Below are 12,737 nucleotides of genomic sequence, written 5' to 3'. Positions count from 1 at the left end.
TTCTCTATTTTAGTGTATCACTTTTGCTAGGGTTATATTGTTTTCTTTTGTTGTGTTTTGTGGGTTGATGAGGAACTGAAACAGAAGGATGCTATTTATAGAAAATTGTGATGATTATACAATTTTTTTTTTTTACTACTTACAGTAGTTACAAATAAACGCAGTATTTGCGCGTAACGCCTATATGCTTCAGAAACAACTAGAACGAACATTTTTGTGAATAATGGGAATATAATTAAAAAAAGAGAGATAACTTATACTTTAATGGTATATTATAAATGCATAATAGTATATAAATATCTATTACGGGATATTAAGACAATTTATACTTAATGATACATTATACATGCATAATAATACATAAAATTGTACCAATATACCATTATAAGAGAGAAACATCAAGATGCACTCTTACATGATGTGCTTGAGTATTAATTATTTGTTGATAAGATTGTCAATGTAAAGTCAGTATTATATGGAGTCCAACAATATTGTGTAAAGATAGTACGGAGTATGAGGTATGACATGAATCAAAAATAAATATGATTCTTGTAATGTGCAAACCATGTCTACCAAATATTAAGCTATATTTTCAAACATAAAAAAGGTATTTCTCATTGATAGTCATATACATTTGTTGATTCTTACATTCTACTTAAAAAGAGAATGACTCGTTTGAATTATTAATTATGTTACTTTATCTATAGTTTTCATCAGGACCCGCATATTAAATTTTATTGTTGTATTCAATAGACAATCGCCAAGTATCATTCTATTAATCTAGGTATTTAACATGTGAAAAAATTTGGAGGTGCATATAGCATATTCTGCTTTAAACTTGTCGGCTACAGTTCTGATCACTATCAATCAATAAACAAGTAAGGTATGATAGAATGATACTCCTATTTACTCCCTCCGCCCCCTTTTGATAGTTCCTTATGGACAAATTTTAGTCCCAAAACGTTCACCTCATTTGCTTTTTCCACCAACCATTAATACAAAGTATTAAATTTTTACCAAAATTCCCTCCAATTTGCAACAATATTTGTGCAAATTTAACTTTCCCATGTACATTTAGTTTTCCCGTGTACTTTTATTACTTTATCTCTCAACTTTTTTACATACTCAATGTCAATTTACTTTTTCAATGTACTTTAACTATTCTTATTTGTGTTTATTAATTCCCGTGAAAATGCTCAAAAAGAACTATCAAAAGAGGACGAAGTGAGTACTAATTAAACGGAGTATTTATCTTTGTTGACATGATTTATTATTTTTCTGTCATTCTTTTTTTTTTTTTTTTTGAGTTGTAAAATTTGGCAATTATTATACAAAAAAGTGACTTGATTATTACCATTTTAAAAAATGTTACTTAAAATAACACGTGTTATTAATTATTACTCTTAAATTTGATTAATCGTATGTTTATTACTCCAATCTTTTTCTAGCGAATTAGCTTAATTATGACCTCAATTATTATGTTAACTTTTGTTTATCTCATTCGGATTTCATCTTTGTGAACTATTAATCATCTTATTACCCAATAAATGTAATTAATGATGTCACTTATAAGCTGAAAAATGTAAATTTTGTCATTTTGAACCTAATCGATCACTTATAATTGGTTTCCCTGCTATAATATAAATTAAATTAAAGGTGATAAGAAATTCATAATTGGGCTCATTCACTGGAAAATTGGCTGGAGAATGGAGATATAATTGTACAAATTAATCACTTTTTAGCTAGGGTAGTTTTTCAGAACTTTTTTTTGGCGTAGTAATTGACAAGGTGTCGGCCTTTTTTTTTTTTTTGAAAGGGTGCCCGCCTTTTTTAGGTAGTAATTAATCAACAATTTTTTCTTTAAAGAGAGTAACTTTATCATCTAAATACTAGTAACTTTTTTTTTATAACAAGAATATATATATTTTTTTTATCATTTTGGATTGACTTTACAACTAAGGTACAATAATTATTAGATACTCGATCTATTTCAAAGTTTGTAAATTTTGTATGTCCTTATTTTTAAATCATTTTGTGAAATTCAATGGACAATTGCCACATATCCTTAACCTTTATGGAAAACGCTACACATAACCCTTAGGGGTTAACGTTAAAAACACTCTTGAATATTGTTTAAATAATTTAAAGAATCGTGACAAAAACACACTAATTACAGGAATCTACGTGTATTTTTGTCATGAAATCCTAATTTTATATAATTTTCAAGAATGTTTTTAATGTTTATACATAGCCCTTAGGACTCGGTGACTAGGTAAAATTATGAACCAAATATAATTGTGTAAGAAAAAAAAGAGGAGTTATCTAAGAGACCTGTTTTTTAAGAACCGATCTATTTGGCCGAAAATAACTGATTTAAGTGTAGGAAAACACTGAAATTAGTTGAATATTTTCTAAGAGACCAAGTTTATATGATCAGTCTGTTGATTATAATAAGAAAATAAAAAGGAAAACTGGTCTGGTGACTTGGTTTTGTTTAGCGGTACCTAAGAGACCAATTGGATGAAATAGGCGGTCTCTATTGGTCTCTATTGGTCTCTTTGAATATATATACATATATTGGATGGAATGGGGGTACATGTATCCCCGATCCACCACTATTAATAATACGTTAGTTATAGATGATTAAAAGTTGACATAGATTGAAAAAGTTCAAAAAAAAAATGAAATTTAGGGAAAACTAATGAGATGGAAAATAAGTACTTTGTAGAACTTAGGAAAATATATTCGGTTAAGCTCGTCAACTACAAAATGTAAATATGAAAAAACGTAAAGAAGTGGATATGATCAAAAGAAAACTAAAAACATTTTTGTGGTGTCATATATTATCTTTGATGTGGCATTATTGGCAATGCCCTAATGCAAATATTTAGGGCCTATGAACGTTAAATTGATATAACTCCCGAATTCCAGACAAAAATTGTTTTAGAAAACTAAAAGTTGTGTTAGATTTTTATTATAAAAATATATATTTGCATGTAATTTATTTCCAAAAAAAATTCATAATTTATTAATAATTAAAACAACTTTATATGCAAATGAATATGAAATATTCTTATTATTATAAAAGAGTGAAGGGGAACTCTGGAAAGAAAACAACATATAAAATACGACCAAGAGCCCGAGGGAATTAAATCAACTCAATTTTGTTGTTTATGGCTATTCCTTGATTTATAAGCCAATTTGCTGTTTGATTTAATTTCCTTCTCAATACACATGATTGATCACCACTTGCCACACATTCTCCATCACAAACATCAAAGTTGGTTAGCACCAAAACAGTCGCTTGATTATTACATTGCACTTGTAACTTTGGCACTTGCATACCCTAAGAAAGTTCCAGATCAAACTAAGGTACGATTTAGGGTCAAATTAAAATTAAAATGTCTAGTTTTGCCAGTACTAAAAATTTCTTTTTTTTTTTTTTTACTTCCTCCGTTACGAATTACTCGCAACAAAGGGGTATTATTTGTGAGACATAAAATATTCCTTTGTTGTGAGTAATATGTAACGGAGGGAGTATTTTTTATTATTTTTTTTTTCCTTTTACCTCAAATCGAACCTTGCAGGTTAACCAAAACCTTCATAAATCAAGATTTTTCGCAAATTTTGATGATTTTCTTTTCGAAAAATAGAAGTTAACAAAACTGTTAAGAGATGTCATAATCCTTTTTTTGTGGGTGGTTAAATAAAACAAATAAAAAGATGAGTGGTTAAATCTAAATATGGTGTTTTGAGGGATGGGTATAATACAAAATTTCCTATTGTTTGTACAATACTATATTTTTTCATAAAGCTTTTAAGGGTTTAACTCGTGGGAGCCTTAATTAAGAGGTCCACCACCATACAATCACATTATAGAACGCGGAAAATGTGAATTGAAGATCATACCCATCCAGAATTTCTATAAATTGCACTCAAAGATCAAGAAGAAAGGACATCTAACCCAAATAAAATAACAATTACTCTTTTTTAATTTCAAAGCTCTTAACTTTACCTTTAGCTTTAGGCTTAGTAGCTTAGTTTAATTTAGTCTAGTTCACATATCTCATTTATTGAGATCATTACTTTATCTCTGGTGGAATTGGTGATGAAGAAGATGGAGGTAGTCATCCTATCACACTTCTTTATTGTCAACCTTGAATTATCTTGAGGTTATGTTTGGTTTGATGTACAATGTTTATGGAAAATATTTTTTTCTCGTTTTCTTATGTTTGATTAGAGGTATAAAAAAAATGTTTTCAATGGTAGAAAATAAAATCTAATTTTTTTCCTCGATACTTACCCCATTTTACTTAATTTCCTCTTTACGTCAAACCACTAGTAGAAAAAAAGCATTAGGCACCCCCCATATGGCACCGGTTCAGGCTAAACCGGTGCCCAAAACCGGTCCAGAAATGGGCGGGATTTTAGAAGAAGAGAAAAGGCATCGGTTTGGCCTGAACCGGTGCCTAAAATTTAAAAGGCACCGGTTTGAACCGGTGCCAATTGAACCGGACCCAATTCAAAAAAAAAAACGCGGACTACCTTCTTCTCCTTCCTCTCTTTCTCTTTCTCTTTCATTCCTTCTTCATTCCTTACTGTTTCATTAGAGCTAGGTTTCGAAAAACGGCGGCCTTCAATCCTTCCTCTCTCTCCCTCCACCACAACCGTCACCTTCACCGGCGGCCACCAGGGGTTTCGAAAATCGGCCGCCTTCAATCCTTCCTCCAGCCACCAACATTCTCCCCCTGCCCTTAATTCTCGAATTGAAACACCGCCGTTGTACGAGTTGAAACACCACCAGCACTGTACGAATTGTCGAAAACCAGCATTGTTCGAAAACCAGCACCTTAATTCTCCCCTGCCCTTGTCTTTTCCCTTCCCTGCCCTTCTCTGTCTTTCACCGCCCTCCAGCCACCGGCATTGTTCGAATTGAGTAGCAGCGCACCGCCTCCACTTCCGCGTTGTTCCCTCCACCAGCGCGCACCGCCTCCACCTCCGCGCTACCTCCACTAGTCGCACCACCGCTGCTACCTCCACCACCACCTAAGGTATATATATAATTTTTTTTATTTTTGCATTGGTTGTTTATTTAGAAATTTTGAATACATATTATACATTAGAGTAATTTTGTATGTTTAGAGTAATTTTGAATACATATTATAGATTAGAGTAATTTTGCATTACCTTGTTCCTTAGTTGAAAAATTTATAAGTTTTAATGGGTTATTTTGAGGTTGATTTAATGAGTAATTATGAATATAATAGAGATTAGTAAGAATGTTACTTAAATAGTTGAGTTTTTGTATGTTTTAATGTGTAATTTTAGGTTGTTTTAATGGGTAATTGTGAATATATTAAAGAATTAGTGACCTTGCTACTAATTAGTTGTGAATAAATTAGAAAATTGTGAATAAATTAGAGAATTGTGATTACGTTAGAGATTTGTGAATAATTTAGAGAATTGTGATTAAATTAGAGAATTGTGCATAAATTAGAGAAATAAATAGTGATATTGCCACCTAATTAGTTGTGAATAAATTAGAGAATTGTGAATACATTAGAGAATTGTGAATATATTAATTAGATAATTAATGACGTTGCTAAATTTTGTTTTTTTAATATATAGATTCATATGTGAATTGAAGCACGAGTTTAATTAGCTTGAGGACTACATATTGAGCTCAAGTGGGTAGTTGCATTGCTATATTGGTATGACTTATAAACTTTACTTAGCTATATTTCTTTCTATTTATCCATTTAATAAAAGTTTATTCATGAAATTGCAACTTGTGTATTGTTTAATTGCAAATAAATTCAACAATATGTAGAATACTTGCATCATCATATGCCTAGATACCCGTTCAAGGCTTTCTCATTAGGAGAAATTCTTGAATAGTCCCCTGTTGGGACTGTTCTTGAATGTGTACTCTCACTTAGGTGGTGAATGTATGTTTTCTTTTCGATTTTAAGGAACATCTCGGCTTACCATTTCCTCACTATGTTCTCTGGGTACATATGTGGGTAATTAATTATCTACATCGTGTACTTGGAGAACTAGGGGGAAATGCTGTCGGATTTTCCTTAAAATTGGAAAGTTGACATACATTCACTAGTGAGAGTAGACATTCAAGGATGGGTTAGGTTGGAGTGATAAGGACCCTTTGGAAACATGCATTTTTTCACTATATGAATGGTATATTCACGTTTTGTACTTGAATTTGATTTACATAAAATATGTAGCACTTACACATTATAATTATATGGTGCTATATATATGTTTAGAGACAATTTACTAAATGGAGAAGGATCGTGGTTGGATGTATGGTAGACGCGATACATTGGAATTTTGGAATGGGGTTCAAGAGTTTTGCGAGAGGGCTTTAGCTTATCAACGCAAACTGGGAGGCAAAGGCCTTTATTGTCCTTGTGTTGATTGTAATTGTGTGAATGTGGTCGATAGTGTTGAAATCATTAGAGATCATGTATTATGTCGTGGGTTTAGGAAATTTTACCATGTGTGGATTTGGCACGGAGAAAGTGGAGAGTACAGTGGGGATCTTGATCGGAATGATGTGCGTGTTAGAAGCACTGAGATTCATGTGGACGAGGAATACGAGAATGATGAGTATATCGTTGATAATGGTGAGGATGGAGCCGATGAAGATCAGGCAGATGAGGTCGAGGATGAACAAGTGGATGAGATGTTGCAAGGTGTTGAAGGTGAAGTGTTTGAATTATTATCGGAGGCTTCCAAAAAGCCTTTGTATCCCAGGTGCAAAAAATACTCCAAACTATCGGCCGTGCTAACACTTTTCAACATTAAGTCGAACCATGGGTGGACGGACATCAGTTTTACTTCTTTGTTGACCGCATTAAGTGATATGTTGCCTGATGGGAATGAAATTCCTAAGTCTTATTATTACTCAAAGAAGCTCATGTGTCCCTTTGGTTTGGAGTATAAGAAGATACATGCATGTCCTAATGACTGTATTTTGTATCGAAATGAGTATGAAAAACTGCAGGAGTGTCCACGATGCAAGCGGTCGCGGTACAAGCGCATGAGTTGCAATCCTGGCACGAAGGGACCTCCTGCTAAGGTGTTGTGGTATCTTCCCATTATTCCAAGGTTTAAGCATCTGTTCTCAATACCAAAAGACGTTAAAAACTTGAGGTGGCATGCAGAGGGAAGAAAGAAAAACAGAATGCTGAAGCATCCAGCTGACTCTCCACAGTGGAAGAACATTGATTTGAAGTTTGAGGAATTTGGTAATGAAGTCAGAAATTTAAGGCTTGGGTTGTGCACGGACGGGATGAATCCATTTGGCACTCTTAGTACCCAACACAGCACATGGCCGGTACTTTTAGTGATTTATAATTTGCCTCCTTGGCTGTGCATGAAACGTAAGTATGTAATGCTTTCATTGCTAATAACTGGTCCTAAGCAACCTGGAAACGACATAGATGTTTACCTTGCGCCGCTTATTGACGACTTGAGAAAGATGTGGGACGAAGGGGTTTCCGTTTTCGATGCTCATCAGAACGAGATGTTCACATTGCGTGCAGCCCTTATGTGGACCATCAATGACTTCCCTGCATATGGCAACTTGTGTGGGTACAAGGTCAAAGGGAAAAAAGCATTCCCCATATGTATTGATGACACATCAAGCGTATACCTGACTCATTCTCACAAAGATGTGTACCTACGGACTCGAAGGTTCCTTAGGCGTGATCACCCGTACCGTAGGCAGAAAAAGGCTTTCGATGGAACCGTGGAAGAGGATACTGCGCCTAGACCATTGACTGGTGCTGAGATTAGTGCTCGGGTGAAAGGGACACAAACGGTGTTTGGAAAATCAGAAAAAATTGTGGTCTCAGCTGCTCTGTTTAAGAAAGAATCAATCTTTTGGAAGCTGCCGTACTGGAGAAAACATGACGTTAGGCATTGTCTTGATGTGATGCATATAGAGAAGAATGTGTGTGATGCTCTTTTGGGGACGCTTATGAATATCCCAGGCAAAACAAAGGAAGGAAAGGGTGCACGGTTAGATTTGCAAGAGATGGGGATTTGTCCAGAATTATGGCCTCAAGAAAAGGTCAGAAAGGGAAAGGAGCCGAGAATAGAAGATGAAAGTGTTTCGAAAAAAGGGAAGGAGAAGAGCAAGGGAAAGGGAAAGGCCAAAGATGCGTCAAAGAAGAAAGTTAAGGGTAAAGGGAAGGATGAAAAGAATTATTTACCCCCGGCTTGCTATACATTGTCAAGGGTAGAGAAACGTATGTTTTGTGCATGTTTGTACGACATTAAGGTTCCATCAGGGTACTCATCTAACATGAAAAGATTTGTAACCTTAAATGGAGAATTGAAGCTGACAAGTATGAAATCCCATGATTGTCACATTATGATGCAAGTATTCCTACCGATTGCAATCCGTGGTATTCTACCAAAACACGTGAGGGAAGCGATTACAAGCCTTTGTTCGTTTTTCAATACAATTTGTAGCAAAGTTCTTGATCCTTGTACACCAGATGCTTTGCAAGCTAATGTGGTTGTGACTTTGTGCAAATTTGAGATGTATTTCCCACCCTCATTTTTTGACATAATGGTTCATCTAGTTCTTCATTTGGTGCGTGAGATTAAGTTGTGCGGTCCAGTGTTCATGAGGTGGTGCTACCCTTTTGAAAGACACATGGGTACATTACAAGATAAAGTACGGAACCGAGCTCACCCTGAAGGAAGTATAATGCAAGGGACAGTGGGTGAGGAGATAGGTAACTTTGTGGCGGACTACATAGCCCTTGCTCAACATATTGGTCTTTCTACTTCTCGACATGAAGGTAGACTTGATGGTCATGGCACAATTGGGTCGAAACGAATGTCACCAGACCGAGATCAGTTCTTACAAGCACACCTTTATGTGTTGCACCATGTTTCAGATGTGCACCCATATTTAGACGAGCACATGGCTTGTTTGCGTGCCGAATTTCCATCCAAAGGTGAAAGGGCACTTATGCAGTTGCATAATAAGAAATTTGTTGATTGGTTTTGTGAACGAGTAATGAGTGGATTGAATGATACTAATGTGACCGATACAGTACGGTGGCTTGCGTACGGTCCTAGGATGATGTCCGTTCATTTGAGGGATATGACATCAATGGGTACACTTTTTGGACCAAGGCTCGTGATTTGAAATCTTCCTCCACCCAAAACAGTGGTGTAACTCTTGTGGCATCGTCAAGGGAGTTTGCAAGTTCTAAGGATAAATCACCTGTCGATGCAGAGTTGTCATACTATGGTCGAATTCAAGAAATATGGGAGCTTGATTATTGTGACTTCACGGTTGCTCTTTTCAAGTGTAAGTGGGTTGATAATATCAGGCGAAACGTCAAACATGAGGACTTTACTCTTGTATATCTTGGCCACTTGAATGATAGTGCGGAACCATTTATCCTTGCATCTCAAGATAAGCAAGTGTTCTACGTAACTGACCCAATGGATTCAAAATGGTCTATAGTGCTAGCTGGCAAAAGAAGAATCCTAGGCATTGGAGATGTTGAGGATGAGGAAGAATATGATGCGTTTGATGATTCAACACCTTTCACTGTTCCTAGACCTGGAGTTCTAAATGAAATATACAACGAAGAAGGTTATATGCGATCAGACAACAACGAAGGAATTTCAGAATGAGGTAGCTTGATTAAAAGTTAGTAATGGTTTCATCGCAAATATAGTTTAGTTATCATGTATATAGGAGCATAAGTAGGCGAAAATGATATATTTGTAGTTTGAAATTGCCTAAGTGTACTCATTATCATGCATATACAAGGTTATAGGACCATAAGTAGGTGAAACTGGCATAAATAGCTTCTACTTAACCCAACTCCTTTGTTTTGTGTATGAACTAACATTTATTCATTCTAACAAACTATTTTCCATATGTAGATTGAAATTGGCATTTTGGACTCATTATCATGCATATACAAGGTTATAGGACCGTAATAAGTAGGTGAAAATGGCTAAAATAGCTTCTACATAACCATAATAACTATCATGCATATACTTTACTATACACTAATATTGTTTTATGATTGCTTTGACAGGTGCTTATATCTCATGGCGGACGATCATGATCCTCGTTTGGTAGAGGACATTGACGATGATGAGTATGAGGACGAGTACGAGGATGACGACTCCGATGGTAGTGATGCTCCTTATGATGTGAATAAGGAGGATGACTTGGGTGAGCCAGAGGATCAGGCTCAAGATGAGTTCGAGCGTAGGCTTGACGATTTTGAAATGTCAGCTGAACGTGCACCGGCCATTGAAAATACAGCATGTGAGATGGTTGGTGAGAACCCGACTCCTGAAAGTCAAGGCCAAGGACAAGATGAAAACAACACAGGTGGTGGAGGGGGGGAAAAGGCACCAGCTGAAAGAAAAACAAGGAGTCCGACGAAAAGCTTTAAGAAACCGGACGGTCCCATGGTCTTGAAGTATGACAACAAAGGCCAACCCGGGCCCAAATGGCGTCGACAATATGCTAATCAAGTTGGCTTATGTTCGCGGAAAATCCCCATTACACTTGTAATGCGGCAAGTACCTCCGGGTTTGATTCAAGCATTTTGGGATGATACAAGGGTAAGTGTGTTTTTGGCACATTTAGACAATTTAAGATACCTTAACCTTATGATTGTTTTTAAATAGAAACCAATAATCGGTTTTAATTTGTGCTTGCAGAGGCAGTTTTCTATTCCTAATGATCCCGAGAAGAAAAGGGTGTTTGTCTCTTTATTAGGGGAAAGATTCAGAGGCTTTAAGACCAAGTTGACTAATCGGTGGATCCATAAGAAGAAGAAGGTGCAAACAAAGAAGAAGAATGCCAAAGAGGATAACCGTCTCCCGTGGAAAATATGGCCGACCGTGTCAAAAGATGATTGGGAAGAGTTCGTTAGAATGAAGAGTCAAAAGAAAGCCATTGTAAGTTTGTGTAAATCTGATGTCAATTGAATAATAGCTTGACACTTTTTGTATTAATGAGACTAACATTTTTTGTTTTGTAGGAACTTCGAGAGCAAAATCAAGCGAATGCAGAAAAGAAGGAATACGTCCATCGTATGGGTCCTAAGACTTTTGCTGAAAAGAGACCTGAGTGGGCCGCTTTGGGTTTATACCCTAAAGCGCTTCTAGTGGCATCGAAGGAACCCTCTAGTTCCACGATCACTACCTTGGTGAGTCGTGCCGGTGATTTCTTTTGTTCTCTCCATTAGTTTGATAAGAAAACCGGAAAATGGTTCATCAAGGGTCCGGAAGCCAAAAAACTGGCGGATAAGCTAGTAATTTACCTATGAATTATTGAAATTAAGTCACTTTTGCATCTAACCATTAACTGTTTTACTGACCTCATTTTTCCTTATGCTATAGCTTGAGCACACTCAAGAGATGGTGGAGGGCAAATTTGAACCAAGTGTTGAGAATGACCCTTTCACCATGGCTTTGGGAAGGCCATACCATCCAGGACGAGTAGTAGGTTCGGGAGGGTCATTGCTTGGATGGAATAAGGTGATGGGTCCCGAATACACAAAATCGGGTACATCTCGAGCCAGTGTTAACTCGCCGGGGGAGTTGGATGCCAAGGTGGCATCAATTAAGGAACAAGTACGCAACGAGTTAGTTGGTGAATTGAATGCTTGGGCGAAGCTGATGAACTTACCGACTTTGCCGTTTCTCACTCGTACCCCGGTCGACTCATGTTCTGAACCAAAACGACAAGGAGAAGGTTATAGACATGGAGGAGATGAGATACGTGGTGAAGATGTTCCACCTCAGGTAAAATCAACTGGGTTATTAAAAGTTTTAAAATACCGAGTTAATTGAGATTTTAGGTGCAATGATTGATGTACTGTTGTAGGTTCCTACTCCTACACATGCGGACTCGAGGGAGCTTGAAAATCCAACACCGCATGAATTTCCAGGGTTAAAGGAAATTTGTAACCCTCTACCTTAATGAATTTTGTTATATCTATGCTGTTGTAAAAGTCCTACTTAACTATCTTCTTTTTATATATATACTTGTTTAGGAAGACACCCGGTGTGCACTTCTAGCCCCGGGGCATGCAAATAGTACCGTGTTGAGTTTGGTGGCGTATGTTAGTGCCCAACCGACGACGGGTGCTACGGCGGGGCCACATCATTACTCGGTTGGGATCGATTCAGTGGTTGCGGGGTTCGAATACATCCCACTACCCGTACCGATAGAGGAGGTTGAGATAACAACACTTTGGCAAGCTGTAGGTAGCTTCGTTGATTGGCCACGTGCATGGGTGAAGTTGATTAATAAAGAGGTAAATTAGCTACTCACTTGACTATTTTCTTCATTTCTCAACTTTTAAACTACTTGCATCTCAAAACAACTCATAATCACATATTTATAAGTGTTTGTCATTTGAAATTACTGCCTTGTTCAAATTTTTTTTTTTTAAAAAAAAATAAGCAACTTCCGCCGCACCGGGACACCCGAGGGAGGCGCCCCCGCTATTGGAACAGCGAAGGCAGCTCGTGCCGAGGCCATAGCAGCCCCGACAGGTGGCTGCCAAGGCTGTAGCAGCCACGACAGGTGGCTGCCAGTCTGCTGCAGCCTTGGCAGCAGCCTTCCTGGGCTGTTGCAGCCTCGACAGGTGGCTGCCATGGCTGCTGCAGCCTCGGCAGGTGCTGCTACAGCCTTGGCAGCCACCTGCCGGAGC

General features: G+C 37.0%; 1 protein-coding gene across 1 annotated transcript; it reads left to right on the top strand.

Moving 5' to 3' along the window:
• The first annotated feature begins 10,523 nt into the window (after window positions 1-10,523).
• LOC110690587 lies at window positions 10,524-11,274 on the top strand. Its single transcript, XM_021867447.1, has 3 exons — window positions 10,524-10,635; window positions 10,735-10,974; window positions 11,058-11,274. Exons 1-3 carry the CDS (start codon window positions 10,585-10,587, stop codon window positions 11,262-11,264), a joined length of 498 nt encoding a protein of 165 aa, XP_021723139.1. The 5' UTR covers window positions 10,524-10,584; the 3' UTR covers window positions 11,265-11,274.
• Window positions 11,275-12,737: the final 1,463 nt, after the last annotated feature.

This window comes from Chenopodium quinoa, unplaced genomic scaffold (assembly GCF_001683475.1).
Source record: "Chenopodium quinoa cultivar QQ74 unplaced genomic scaffold, ASM168347v1, whole genome shotgun sequence".
Lineage (NCBI taxonomy): Eukaryota > Viridiplantae > Streptophyta > Magnoliopsida > Caryophyllales > Amaranthaceae > Chenopodium > Chenopodium quinoa.
This window is presented reverse-complemented; position numbering and strand designations above follow the sequence as displayed.

Excerpts from the sequence above, each read along its gene's own strand:
- LOC110690587 (XM_021867447.1), top strand. The coding sequence starts at position 10,585 with ATGCGGCAAGTACCTCCGGGTTTGATTCAAGCATTTTGGGATGATACA. Across the intron at positions 10,636-10,734 it reads CATTTTGGGATGATACAAGG|AGGCAGTTTTCTATTCCTAA; the intron begins GTAAGTGTGTTT and ends TTGTGCTTGCAG. Across the intron at positions 10,975-11,057 it reads AGAGTCAAAAGAAAGCCATT|GAACTTCGAGAGCAAAATCA; the intron begins GTAAGTTTGTGT and ends TTTGTTTTGTAG.